At 35.9% G+C, this 15,266-nt stretch overlaps 1 protein-coding gene across 1 annotated transcript; it reads left to right on the top strand.

Moving 5' to 3' along the window:
• The first annotated feature begins 1,430 nt into the window (after positions 1-1,430).
• On the top strand, positions 1,431-13,881 carry sf3a3 (splicing factor 3a, subunit 3). Its single transcript, XM_055220333.2, has 17 exons — positions 1,431-1,641; positions 2,284-2,331; positions 2,458-2,510; positions 2,595-2,700; positions 2,792-2,864; positions 3,082-3,173; positions 3,256-3,338; positions 3,457-3,595; positions 5,615-5,683; positions 5,821-5,888; positions 6,041-6,148; positions 6,245-6,314; positions 9,587-9,751; positions 10,138-10,248; positions 10,822-10,912; positions 13,397-13,452; positions 13,600-13,881. Exons 1-17 carry the CDS (start codon positions 1,546-1,548, stop codon positions 13,675-13,677), a joined length of 1,506 nt encoding a protein of 501 aa, XP_055076308.1. The 5' UTR covers positions 1,431-1,545; the 3' UTR covers positions 13,678-13,881.
• Positions 13,882-15,266: the final 1,385 nt, after the last annotated feature.

The raw sequence follows: 15,266 nt of genomic DNA on the forward strand, positions 1-15,266 counted from the left end.
CATATATGCAGCTAATATGCACATATATGCAGCACATATACAGCATATATGCACATATATACAGCATATATGCAGCTAATATGCACATATATGCTGCACATATACAGCATATATGCACATATATGATAATATATATGCTGCATTAATGCAAAATTGAGGTGCATATATGTGCATATACAGGCCATAAATTATGTGAATTATTAAATAAAGTTATGATGTCTGCACATTTAAAACATTTACAAGATCTGTCTAGGACATGTATAACAAAATGGTTTAATTTAACAGCTACTGTTCAGTGTTATTTAACAGCGATAGTAGCGCAGATGGTAGAGTGAGATGTCTAATGATTGGAAGGTTGGAGGTTCGAATCCCAGCAGTGGCACGTGGGATTGCATTTTTTTGGTGATCGGAAGGTTGGAGGTTTGAATCCTGGCTCCTGCAGGTGCAAACTGTCATTGGTTGGACCTTTATTTATGTTTAATTTATTAGCAGCTACAGATTTTAATAATTTTACCAATATATACGTTAACATATATGTGCATATATGTACATATATGTACATATAATATAGGAAACCAGCCAATTTTATATATGTCACATATATGTAAAACCTATATCAAAACCTATATTGAAACATATATGTTTATATATGTTTTTTCCATCCGTGTCTGGGAAACTGCCCCAAACTATCTCTCGACTCTTTCCTATATTGACCCTGTAAAAACTTAAATTAACAGTTAATTCTGATTAGAAATGTTTATTTGCATAAAGAAAATGTAACTATAGTGAAATCTGTGTTTCTGTAGGTCAGTGGTAGAGCATTGTATTAGCAAGCAGACAAAATAGCAGGTTTGTGCGATTATAAATTGTTATATGAAAATGTATACATTAAGGACACAAGAACAGTGCAAAACTGAACTTCATTAGACACAGTCAATATAACAAAAATAGCCGGGGGAGCACTGAACTTCAAGCCGAACTGTTATAGTTAAGGTTATGGTTAAAACGTGAACGGGCATTTATGTTAATGTGTATACACTTAGCGCACGGTCCCTCTGCAGTACCCCTACTGCCCTCTGGAGGCCGCAGCCGTGGCTGAAGGATCACCAATTTTGTGGCGCTTTGTTGAAACATAATTTTTTAGTAGGCTATTTGTAGAAATGTTATGGCATTATTATATGTAAAACAATTACGTAAACAACTATATATGTGATATTATGTTTTCTAAAGGTGCTTGTAGGATAAATTTTATGTGCAAACTTTTATTTGGCCTGTTTAACAAATGACCACAGGTACAAACGTTATTTTTTATAATGTATATTTTGGCAGGGTTTAAACCTTTTTTTATGCAACAGTTCAAAAGTTAACCTGAACAGATGGGCTTCAAGGTACGAACCGTATGGTCGGAACTATATTTTGCCTCGTCAATGTTTCCGGTCGAGCGGTGTAAACTCAGGATCTATTTCCTGTACGTTACACGCGCGTAAGCAGGTTAATCCAAATAAAAGCTGAATATACTCCATATCTGAAAATTAATAAGTCACAATGGAAACAATTTTAGAGCAACAGCGTCGATACCACGAGGAGAAAGAAAGACTTATGGATGCCCAAACCAAGGAGATGCTGACAAAGAAAACCACGGTAAACGGACAGATCCATGAAAGAGTTATAACATAATGTTAATACAACTTACGTTAGCAACATTATAGTTGCACAAAAGCACTTGGAACTGTAATTAACAACATACTGTCTAAGCTTTATTACTAGTAAACATAGATAACAGTTTATTATTTAAGTTACGAATGATGGCGCGTCATAGATACTTACGTGTTCACTTCATATAAGTTACTTTTTATTTTGTTTCTGCAAATATTGCTTGTAATGTTACAATATTTACAGTTAAACGGTCTATTGCTAAATTATTACTGTACTTTTCAGATTTCTGTATTGGTTTACACTTAACAGTGTCCTCCTTACTTAATAGTAATGATTACCAACATAACTAAAGGATTAGGTTTTGGTTTAGAGTTAGTTGCATGTAGTTGTGCGTAATTTGCTGTTATTACTATAGTAATTACATGTAACATGCCTAAAATAAAGTGTTACATTCTATTGCAACAGTTCTCTTTTGGACACAATATTACTTAGCATACATTTCTTGTTTAATTCTGTAGTTATACGTTTTCTATTTCTTGTGAAATAATTTCATCAAAATGCTGTAAACTTGCATTTGTGTTAACATTTCATTGTTAGTAAGCTATTTTATGTTGTGTTTTTCAACAGCTGAGAGACCAGATTAACTCTGATCATCGAGTCAGAGCGATGCTTGACGTAAGATTCATCTATTGATCTGTTTTATGAGATGTTTTTGTAAAGTTTCATTTAATCTACATTGTCGTTGTGGTGAATATGCAAACAAATGTGCATTCATGTATTTTGTGTTATCTGATGAAACAGAGGTACATGGAAGTGAGTGCAAACCTCAGAGATTTATATGAAGACAAAGATGGGTAAGACTTTAACAAGGGTCACTTTTTATACATTAAGTTGATTGTATAATTAAATCACTATGTTTTGTGTCCGTTCATCATCAGAATGAGAAAGGATGAGCTGAATGCAATATCGGGACCAAACGAGTTTGCTGAGTTTTACAACCGCCTTAAACACATCAAGGAGTTTCACAGAAAACATCCCAATGAGGTAAACATAAACCGATTTGATAGATTTCTTCTGACTCGTGTGCTTGATCTCCGAGTGTTAAATATACACTTTTTCTGTACAATAATTTCAGATATGTGTGCCCATGTCGGTGGAGTTTGAAGAGCTCATGAAAGCCAAAGACAACCCCAGTGAGGAGGCACAAAGTACGTCTGGACTATTTTTATTAGCAGTGTTTGTTGACTGTTAATCTCTATCCCTGTTAACCTCACTACACTATGTTCATAGAAGATATGTTATAGTGTGCTACCAGTTTTCTAAGCACTAATATTATGCACTAATGTAAACATAGTCAAAGTCTGTATCTTTAGGAGTTTTTTATTGTTGTTAATATGGTCTAACATTCATTTGTACTGGTCACAGACATGGTAGAGTTTACAGATGAAGAGGGTTATGGACGCTACCTTGATCTCCATGACTGTTACCTAAAGTACATTAATCTAAAAGGAGTTGAGGTACAGTTTCTTTAATCATTTAAATCACTTTGCATAATAAAAATAGGAGTTTCTTGTGACCCGATCTGTTGTACCCTTTTAGAAACTGGAATACGTCACATATCTGTCAACGTTCGATCAACTGTTTGACATTTCTAAAGACAGGAAAAATGCGGAGTATAAGAAGTAGGTGAAAGTTTTTGTTTAACACTTGGTTGTTAACTTTGCTTTTCCAAGCATTTTAAAGAACATGAACTGATGGTGGTGGAAGTGATTTCTCAAGTATTTTAAACTCGATTTGCAGGTATCTGGAGATGTTGTTGGAGTACCTGCAAGAATACACAGACCGTGTGAAGCCCCTGTTGGATCAGAATGAGCTGTACGGAAAGATCTTGATTGAATTCGAGAAGAAATGGGAAAGTGGAGCATTCCCAGGCTGGCCGGTGGGTTCGAGTTTGAGGCTGTTTACATGAATGCATTTACCTTTTAAAACGCATTACTTTTGCCACATTTACGCCTTTCATTTACACTTTAGTTTGAGAACTCAGACGTTGCGCTGCAGTGTAAATGAACGTAGACGGAGTCTTATGTAAACGAACAGCTGATGTTAATATGGAAGCGCATCAGCGTTTGCAACGGAGATTTTGCCAAAAATAGTAAACATCTACCAACCAGCTATTATAAACGCTATATTAGATTGTTTTAACATGTATCCTTATAGATAATGTCTGTTTTATATTTATGTTGGAGTATTGTTGGGTTTGAATATTGTTGTAATGTTGTTTATGTTTTGTTTAAATTTAGTTACCTTATTACGAAAGATAGACTGTAATTTTAAGCGCCATATAGGGCGTTGTAAAGGCCAATATGAAGGGAGAATTGTAATGGGTCAGACATTATTTTCGTTTTTAATTTAAGTTTTGTTTGCTACTTTAAAATGAATTTCGTTTCATATAATTTGTCTCTTAATTTTAATCGATGTTTTGTTGATACGTTTTGTGAATATAAATGAATAAAAACAATAAAATCAACGTCAGATTAATATTTAATGCTCGTTTAGTCGATTGCGCTTTTTGCTATTTCTGTGTTGCTAGCGGAGGACATGCACAGACCTCGCATACTTTAAAAAATTAACCTCATATTAATTTTTATTAATTAATTGCACACTGAACAGCGAGAGGTAAGGGAAGATCAGTTATTTGGTGTTTTTCTGAAGAATACAGTTAGTTCGTACGAAAATCTTAAATGGCCTATAAGATCATAAATATGAACTATTATAAATATAACAGCGTGAAATGGCTGAAGAGGAACTCCCTACATTAAAGCAATAAGCATTTCTGTAGGCTAAAGTTATACTTCACCTCTTATTATGTTTGATTGAAGTTTGCATTTGCTGAAATTTATTTTTGCTTCAAGTTCACTACCGTTTAGTACTGTTCACTTGAATGCTTCCTTCTTAAATTATAAAGACCTTTGAGCTAGAACAATATAATACTTTCCTGAACACATTTTTATTGGTTCAAAAAAAGTGTCTGTTGTAGTTGCCGGCAAAGGATCCAGGTATGAATTTTTGTCAATATCGCACACCCCTAGGCTGCATAAATGCGCAAAGGTAAGCTATTATTAGAGTAATAAGTTATTTTACACTTTTATGCGCATGCCCAGTTACGTGATTGGTCATGTTTCATGCGTTTATGGTGGTGTATAGTGTGGATGAAGATTCTTTTTAAAATGCCAGTATAAACGAAGATCGGTTTCATTTTAAAATGCCGTTTTAAAACGCAAATGCTCTAATGCAGGGGTCTCCAACCTTTTTATAAGCAAGGGCTACCACAATGTATAAAACAACTTAACAAACTACTTTTTGATATAGTCTACTTAAAACGTTTTTGTTTTACTTGTTTATTTTATTTTATTTGACTTGTTTATATGTTTTAGTATTGTTTAAAATTTTAACATACATAAACCAAGCCAAGCTAATATAAAAAATATGTAATGAATAAATATTACAGTTGAGACTTTTAATAGAATGTGCTTTGGCGGGCACCTCACAGACTCTGTGCGGGCTACCTGGTGCCATGTTCATAGTCTGTGTTTCATCCTTATTTAATTTGTTCTCTTTTTATCACCTCTCAAATATGGGTAGGTTTCTTTAAAAAGACCTAAATTTGAGCAAAAGATGAGATAATTGTGTTTTTGTAAAGGACTTTTGATAGAGATCAGATTCAGAGTGAACATCAAAACATACACACAGTTTTAACTGTTTGCTCTAAGGGAAAACTTCTGGGTTTTATAAGTTGGGTAAGAGCACCATCTGGTACATAATAGCGGAATTATGGATTGCCCGAAAAACTCGGGGAAAGAGTTTTGAGCAGAAGAGCTTAAAGCTACACGTTCCTGTATTTTATGAGTCTCCGCTTGTTAGTTTGTTAATCTGTTGTTTTGATGTGTTTGGTGTATAGAGGGAGGCAAGCAGTGCACTGACCCACGCTGGAGCTCATCTGGATCTGTCTGCCTTCTCTTCATGGGAGGTCAGATCTGTTTCTCTTGTCTCTTGCTATTTTTTGCTTTGTATGTTTATTTCAAACAGTTATTTTATTAAAGCTGTTATGGGATGGAGATGTGTGAGTGAGATCAGATTGGATGTTTAATGTATTTTCATTTGTAGGAGCTGGCATCTTTGGGTTTGGACAGATTGAAGTCTGCTCTGATGGCTTTGGGCCTTAAATGTGGAGGGTGAGTTTAAGCACAATGTCCTGCTCACATTATACTCCTTTTAATCTGTTGAATCAGTTCTCAGTGAATTTTAAACCCAGCAGTCTTTGATTCTTTAGGCAGTAGGTGATTTCGGTGCTGTATGTGTCATTTTGTATTATTTGTGTTTGTAGCACACTAGAGGAGAGGGCTCAGCGTCTGTTTAGTACTAAGGGAAAATCTCTGGAGTCTTTAGACCCCTCTCTCTTTGCCAAAAACCCCAAAGCCAAGGGACCAAAGAAGTAAGTGTGGAAACAAAATGTTTTGTTTATAAAACATACAGGCTACTTGTGTCTTCTGTACATGTTATGTAACTTTGATCTCGTTTGTATCTGCAGAGACTCGGAGCGCAACAAGGAAGTAGCTTTTCTGGAAGCTCAGATATATGAATACGTGGAAATGTTGGGGGTGAGCAGTGTTGTTTCTTTTTTTTGTTTTTTAAATAATTTATTTGGCAGGCACATTTATTCAAAGGATTCAAGGTATAGATTTTATCTGTATTCCCTGGAAAATTAACCTGTGACCTTTTTTTATTAGTGTTGTTTTCGTCATTATAAAAGATACATGGGTATCACCATTACTATTATTTATACAATATATTAAGACAACCCCCACAGAGATAAATACCTTTTAAATCGTGTTTTTCTTTTACTGTTGCTACATTAAAGGGATAGTTCACAGAAAAAAAAAAAATTGTTATAATTTATTAACCCCCCAGATGTTTTAAACTTGTATACCTTTCTTTGTTCTGCTGAATACAAAGGAAGATATTTTTAAAAAAAGGTTTGTAATCAAGCAAATCTGGGGCACCATTAACCACCATATTAGGAAAAAATAATACTATGGAAGAAGTGAATGGTGCCCCAGATCTGTTTGGATATTAAATGCAGGGTTCCCACGGGTCCTTGAAATCCTTGAAAGTTTTTGAATCTGGGGAAAAAATTCAAGGCCCTGGGAATTTTTTGAAAATCTAATACATAGATACAGGTCATTGAAAGTGCTTAAATCTGTTTTATGCAAGAAGTTTTCTCGGAAAAAAATCCATATTATTCCTTGTGTAGTGTAGGATAATATCATAAAAATTCTAGACTTTTTAAGCACAAGCATATGTAACTGTTGATACCTGAGGAGGGAACGAGACGCTGCGTCTCCCTTGCCATTAGGGCTGAAACGATTCATCGAGTTACTCGATTTACTCGATTCAAAAAATTCCTCGAGGCAAAAATTCTGCCTCGATGCCTCGCTAGATTCCTATGACGCGCACTACACGCGGCGAGATCTGATTCACACGGACCGTTGTTCAATGTTCAGGAAGCACATCATAGCGCGTGGTACATTTTGAATTTAGTTTGCGCGATGGCGGAGCGAATATGTCCATAAACGGAAGAGAGAGAACGTCTAAAGTTTGGGATCATTACATTATCATTACATTCAGCATCTGAACCGAAAACATCCACTGCTGTTTCACCAAGCGTCGATGAAACAAGGTAACATAGCTTCCGCTGATTTTAATCCCATACTGTATTTGTAGCGATGTCGTTATGCGGTTTGACTAGATATGATGTTTAGCTTTGATGTTTTTAAGTAGAAAACGTATTCACGTTCAATTGCAGGAGAGTATAACCCCTTCGCACACACGCATGCACTACAGGTGTGTGTACCAAAAAACGGCACCAGTGCAATCATATATGGGCAACTTGTAATCTGACATATTTTGTTCAATAATAATAATCTTTGTCTTATTGGAGTTTAGCATAAGGAAGATATTATCTCTCACGCGAGAGACCGATCGCGCGATGCATCAAATATGCTTAAACTTTTATGTAGCCACGCAACAATAATTTCAGCATGCATTCACTGTATACAGCGGGACGTGATGTTGTGATTTTTCAAACGGATTCTTAAACTAAAATGCACCGCAATGCAAGTGATGCAAACCAAATGCAGCGTTCTATTGAAAATTAACGTATGTATTTCTGCCGTACCAAAATGCAATGAAGCAACTGAACGTCTGACTGGGGTGTAACTCCTCCTCACGCACAGCATGCGTGACATAAACACAGGTGCACGTGCGCGCGCACACAGAGGTTGTTACCATAGCAAATAGGCTCACCCCAGAAATGATATATTATTTGTTAAAAGCCTAATGGTAAATGCTGCAAGTGTAGAAATGTACATAAACCAGATATTTACTTTGATGTCAGGGCTAGATTACAGCATGAAACCTGTTGTGCATATTAATAAATTAAAGTGTTTAATTGTTGGCACTGGCACTTATAAACACTAAATGGGTAATAAATAGGCTTTTTTGGAGCCAAATACCTCTGTTTTTTTTTTAGAAATAAAAGCCAAATGCTTGAACATTTTACAGCCACGTCATTTTCGTTATGCATTATTTGTTTTGGTTGTTTAAAAACACACACCAATTTTTTATCCGATTACTCGATTAATCGATCGATTCAGTGCTAGATTAATCGATTACAAAAAGAATCGATAGCTGCAGCCCTACTTGCCATACTTCCTGTGTCCCTGTAACGCCGTCTTTGGCAATATTTCAGATAGCGATATACTTCCTGGCTCCCGCGTCACCCTGTCTTTGTCGTTAAGCTTCACCATTGGTTGATATACACATTCAGACGCACTTACCCCTGGAGGCGCCCCAAGTTTCACCACAGTGACGCAGCGCGAGTTCCCTCGAAAGGGAACTGTAACAATGTATCTTAAAAGGTAACACGATGTAACCTTGCTCTCACTTGAAATGTGTCCCTACATTTAGTCCTTAAATTTGAGGGTATTGATGCTGGAAAGTCCTTGAAAGGTCCTTGAATTTGAAGTTAACTAAGGTGTGGGAACCCTGTAAATGTTTTTGTGTTCAGCAGAACAGATTTGAAATAACTTGAGGGTAAGTAAATCACAGAATTTTAAGCATTAGGTGAACTGTCCCTTTAAACACCTGAGTTTTAACCTGGTACTTTAGGGGCCGTTTACACAACGTTTTTTATGCAGTTTTGCTGTTCATTTACACAACGACTGCGTTTTGGACTCCTGAAAACACATACTTTTGAAGACGGGTTTCAAAGTGCAAGTTTTTGATAAATATACGTTGTCATCTCTGTGTAATTGCTTAAACGTTAATATGTAGCCGTGTCCCAATTTTGAAGGCTGCGACTTTCTAAGAATACGACCTCAGAATGAGAGCACTCGATCTAGGAACGCTGCAGCCTCCGAAGTCCACAAAGAGCACTGAAATGAGATGGTCTTGGAGCCTTCGGAGGGTCTATAATTTGCGTCACCTGCTGCACGTGCCCACCGCGCCGTGTGTCGAAATAAAACTAAACCACATTGTTTGTTGCTTTTACTGTCTTGATGCGTATGTGCGCAGGCATGCAGTGTTTATTTATCAGCTAACATCGCCATCTACTGGCCTAGCATATGTATTACAGCGGATTTAGTCGTATTTACGGACCAATGTAAACTCTGATCTTTTTGACAACGTTCTTGTGTGTGCTAAAATTTTTATTTAAACGCAAAGGGGAAACTTTTCTGTTTCTCACTACATCGTAAACAAGCAAACTTAGTTGCGCGCTCCGTTAATTGCCACTTATCATTGTGTACAGTATGGTTATTGTCTTAAATCATAGACACTGGCACCTAAAAGCTCTTGTGTTGGGGTCTTGCAGGAGCAGAGACAGTTGTCCCATGAGAATGTTCAAAGGAAACAAGCACGTACAGGAGAGGAGCGTGATGAAGAGGATGAAGAACAGCCCAGCGAGAGTGAGAGTGAAGATGAAGACAATGAAATTATATACAACCCTAAAAACCTGCCACTTGGCTGGGATGGGAAGGTATGGATTATCTCATTGGTGGGAAGGTTTGGGTGGAAAGGACACTGGCAACTAATCAAAGTCGGTACATGAAATGTACTGAACAGCATTGTAGCCCAGTCTTGACTGCTTTGATATTTAATTTAAGGTTTTGGGTCAATTTTCAGTTTGTTATTAATGTTCATGCATTAGCTTTTTTTCTAAAGAACTATAATTTCAATGCAACCAGTTTTGCAAAGTAAATTTAAATGATTTAGACTAAAAATCTGCTTTATTTTTTACACTCAACATACACAAGGAAGAACTTTTATTTATATAAACTAATATAACAATACATAGTAAAATATACGTTTACATAAATTCAAGTGTGTTTTTCTTACTTTGTGTCTTTTATCTCTTGTCTTTAGCCAATTCCATACTGGCTATACAAGTTGCACGGTCTAAACATCAATTACAACTGTGAGATCTGTGGAAATTACACATACAGAGGACCCAAAGCTTTCCAGAGACATTTTGCAGTAAGTTTCAGATACAAATATCGTCAACCTTGTTAGTTCTCATTGGTTTATGTGTGGAAGTGGTTTTCTTCCAAAATTCGTTAATACTTAAAGGAACAGTATGTAGGATTGTGGCCAAAACTGGTACTGCAATCACAAAACTTGTGGCTAAAACTGGTACTGCAATCACACAACTGGTGGCCAATACACAGCATGACAACATAAACGTCAGGTGAGGGCTGCAACTCCACTTTTTAAATGACAATATCCTGGCCAGACCACTTTTGTCAGTGATATAAATATTTGAAATGAAAATGATTTCTTAATATCTAGTGACATATCAGGGCCATTTTATGATTAATTGATATAAATTTCTTACATACTGTTCCTTTAAATTCATAATTTAAATAAAGTATTTTTGGTACTTTGTCTATTGTGGTCAAGGTTCTCAATCTGTATTTTATGATGTATTTGTTGTACGTGGATACACAACAGATGTGAAATAGGGATGCAAATAAGAGGGCCTGTCTAATGATTAATTTTGTGGTTGCTCATTTAATGAAGGAATATTAAATTCTGTTTGCTTTATGTCAGGAATGGCGGCACGCTCATGGTATGCGCTGTTTGGGTATTCCTAACACTGCCCACTTTGCCAATGTCACCCAGATTGAAGATGCAGTATCCCGTGAGTATATGACACCTACATACATCCAATGTTTTAATGACGTTTTACACTTTGAATTAACATTACTAGCTTTCTGCTTAAGACATTAGTTACATTTAAGGTGCTTGATAAAGAAATAAAAATAGTGGCAAGATTTGCCTGATGGGTGAGACACAGACATGTGCTAATGACTTTTTAATAAAGTATCATAGTGACGGTAATAAGAGTTGACTCAACCTGTGGACAAACAACACACCTGAAGGCTATTTGTTTAAATTTGGGATCAGCTACACTCTAAAAAATGCTGAATTATTTTTAACCCAGTATTGGGTCAAAAAGGGATGAGCCCAGCAGCTGGGTTGAAATTAAGATAGAAAATATTTATGTTAGATCCAACAATGGATTAAAGCAACCCAGTATTTTGAGTTGAAACAACCCAGCATGGGTTAAATTCAGCGATGGGAGAAACGCGTTACTGTAATTCCACTACTTTTAGCAGTAACGAGCATGTAAAGAAGTATTTTTTTAAATCAACTAACGCTGTTTTGTAAAAATGATCACTTGCAGACAAGACATTTCTGATCTAACGTCGCAGGACCATGGGGGGCGGCGCAATGAATCATTACAGTTCATCATGGCCGACAGTGCGAATAGAATGAACATGAAAAATCTAAACGGGACAACGTACCTTTTGTTTAAAAATTGTGCGCAAGTCATAATCCATCCGGTGTCATGTTTGTAAATTATCTTTGCCAAGCAATCGCAGTATGACATCAACTTGCATTTGTAGTCCACAAAAGCAATAAATCTGAGAAATGTTAATATATTCTTAGATGTTTACATCGGCTTCATGGAAGAGAACCATCCACGATTGTTGCTTCCAGTAAAATATTCACACTGCGCTGTACACCCGTCTTAAAACTCCACAGTTTGTGTGAGTGCGCATTTAGTTTCAGTTTTGGTTTTACCCGCTCTGTATCCGACAAAACAATTTACTCGCTCTGTGTCCGTTCGACAAAACAGTACAGGTACTCCGTTTTCTGATTAACTCTTTGCCGCCAGCGTTTTTTAAAAAGTTGCCAGCCAGCGTTATTCATGATTTTCACAAAAGTTTAATGCCTTCCAGAAAATGTTCTTCTTCAAATATATAAACATACAATATACCAAATGAAAGAACTGCTTTCAAACAAAAAAAGTTTCATCCTACCTTCAGTAGTTCTTTTGTAATCAGCTTTTGAATATGGGTAAGTTTCTGCAAAAACACCACATTTTGAGCAAAAAGCAGAGATAATTCCATTTTTGTGACGGACTTTTCATAGAGATCCCATTCAGAGCGATCTTTAAAACAGACACGGACATGCAGCCGCTTGCCATAGGGCAATACGTCCGGGTTTAAATAGTTGCGGATCCACCTAGTGGATAATAGTGGTATTGCGGATAGACGGAAATACTCGTCATTGGCGGTGAAGCGTTTTCTCTTGATTGACGAGATATCTCGTCAATGGCGGCGAAAGAGTTAAATACCTTCCTTTAATCTTGTATATCATTCAAATCAAACATACAAAATATAAACAATATATGACCAAAGAGCGCACTACCCGCCGCAAGCTTGAGAAGCTGTGTCCCAATTCAAGGGCTGCGACCTGCTAAGCATGTGACCTAAACAGGTGAGCACTCGGTCTTTCAAGGTTGAAGCCTCAGAAGTTCGCGAAGAGAACTGAAATGAGACGGTCTAATCTTCGGAGGACCCATAATTTGCATCAGTTGCTGCACGCGCACACCGCGCCTGTCAGCAGGACACATCAGAGACGTTTCTGACTTATTAAAATAAATATGGAATCAGAAAAATTATATTTATTATAGAAAATATGACACATTGACACAATTGTCTCCAAATTCTTAAAGAGACAGTACACAATTTTAACACATTATATATTTTCAATGTAAACATACAGAATATTTGTCTAAATGGTTTAAATGATATACATAAATAAACTAAGCTTACATATTAAAATAATTTCTAATAAAAATATTCAAAGGTTGAATCGAAAGCAAAATAGGCTCCTACAGTATGTGATATATTAGAGTCTTACGTGTAAAATAACCCAACCATATTATTTTATTGTCTGACTGTTCAGTACTGTTCATATTTACATTTAAAAAGCAGACATAAAAGTAACTTAAAAGTTACTTTCCCTAGTAACTAATTACTTTTGATATACAGTAACTGGTAGAGTAATTCAATTACTTTTAAAATAAGGAACTAGTAACTGTAACTAATTACTAATTTTCTGTAACTTGCCCAACACTGGTTAAATTACAGCCCAGCAAGGTGGGCTAGTCCCTTTTTGACCCAATGCTGTGTTATAAAGAACCCAGCATTTTTAAAGTGGATGCATTGCTCTGAACATCATTACTACTAGGGGACTGTTTGTAAAATGACTTTGATAAAAATCAATATATTTATATTTACGATTGTGTTTTTCGCTCTCTTCTGTTGAATAGTCTGGTCAAAGCTGAAGTCACAGAAATCACTGGAGAGGTGGCAGCCTGACACAGAGGTAAGAGAGTTCACACCAAACTCGCATTCACTTTTTTATTTCTTATGAAAGTTTACTCTGAGGAAGACCTCTAGCCGAAACTTTTTGAGAGTGAATGTAGAGTATGGATGTTCAATGAGGAAATACATTTTCTTTCATGCCTTATAGGAAGAATATGAAGACTCCAGTGGAAATGTGGTCAACAAGAAGACTTATGAAGATCTGAAACGACAAGGGCTGCTGTAGGGCCTTATGGCTCAAAACTTAACATTTGATATTGTTGCGTTGTGAATACTGGAGCATGAACATTTCATCTCCTCTTTCAGAGGAATGTTATGAACAATTTGTATGTTTTTATTGTTTTCCATTCAATTTATCGTTTTTCCCTTCTCCTCAAATATGAGACACATTTGTTATTAATCAATAAATTTTTGTACATTCTTCCAAAAATATTTGTTTTACATGCAAATGTTTTTAACTGGGTCACGCCTTTTTGGAAACCTGCTGGGCAATATAAGGCCTGCTTTCAAAGACTAGTATTAAGCTAGTATTATTTTTTATTTTAAAAAATTAGGAAATTTAAGTAGCTTATACAAATGTGACAGAGAAACATTACCGGTGTGCATCTTGAGACAAAGCAGTGATACTGATATATATTTCATGTTAGTTTTCAGGTAAAAAACACTTAAAAATGAATTTGAGTCTCAGAGTAGGTGCAAGCCTTGTCTGCAAAACCGGTTCAAATATAGGACATAGAAAGACTTGATTACCAGCCTACCCAAGCACCTTACTGCTTTATACCCACAGTCAAATCCTCCCATCATTATCAATTAGACAATTCACACCCCTCAGCTGTAATTAAAATGAGATGTTAGGTAGTAATTCACCAACACCACCCTCAGGAAGGGCACGAGCTGGGAGGTTGTCAGGCAATGTTATTTCAGTGAGATTTTTGTTTTGGGTGACCCAAAGAACCATTCAGTCAAAGGTTCTTAAAGAATCATTTTCTTACCTTTCTATATATTTTCCATCATAATATTTATAGGCTTCTAACAAGTTAAACATTGTCAAAGTTTTCAATTAGGTATTTGCCTGAGATAACACTGGTTAAATATGGCTGGTCAGGTAAAGGTAGTCTGAGCATCAAGACAAAAAAATAATGTTTATTTAATAAACTTCTGTCTTCATTCCTGCCTTGTGTTCCTTGTGATAAACATCTCTGCATCTGCTTCTTGACTGGTAGAGATCTCAAATATAGAGATGACTGAATATCAGGAAAGAGAGATCTAGTGACACACTAGATAATCATTGGATCTAACATTACACATTCCTGTGCTCATAAGAGCTTTAAAAAGCTGTTGGTCGTTCACAACACAACCACCAGGTGGCAGTCAAGAACACGCCAAAAAAAACTTGAGAGCAGTCAAGAAATGATATTTTTTACAAATTAAAGACTATACAGAATATATAAAGCCGCAAGACAAAAATTAAAAGACCACACCAGTTTTGACTTTAATCATCATTTCTAAATGTATTGAAATCAATCCCAGTGTCTGCTGAATTTCAACAAAAGCGAACCTCATAGTCACCCAATAGCAAATGTAAAAGACTGAGAGCATGACAAAATGTGATTAAAAATCAGGGTTATTCCATAAAATGTAAATGTTTTGAAATTTCCTTAAATACATGTAAAAAAAACATTAGCATTTTGTTATTGAGAAATTATTTCAAATTTACGTCCTCTGCAGTATTCAGAGAAAAATCGAAAAACAATGCTTCATTTTTTTAGTTTTCAATTTTGTCCCCATTTCAATTTTTAGTAAATAAATGTAAAT

The sequence above is a fragment of the Misgurnus anguillicaudatus genome, chromosome 20 (assembly GCF_027580225.2).
Source record: "Misgurnus anguillicaudatus chromosome 20, ASM2758022v2, whole genome shotgun sequence".
In the NCBI taxonomy this organism is placed as follows: Eukaryota; Metazoa; Chordata; class Actinopteri; order Cypriniformes; family Cobitidae; genus Misgurnus; species Misgurnus anguillicaudatus.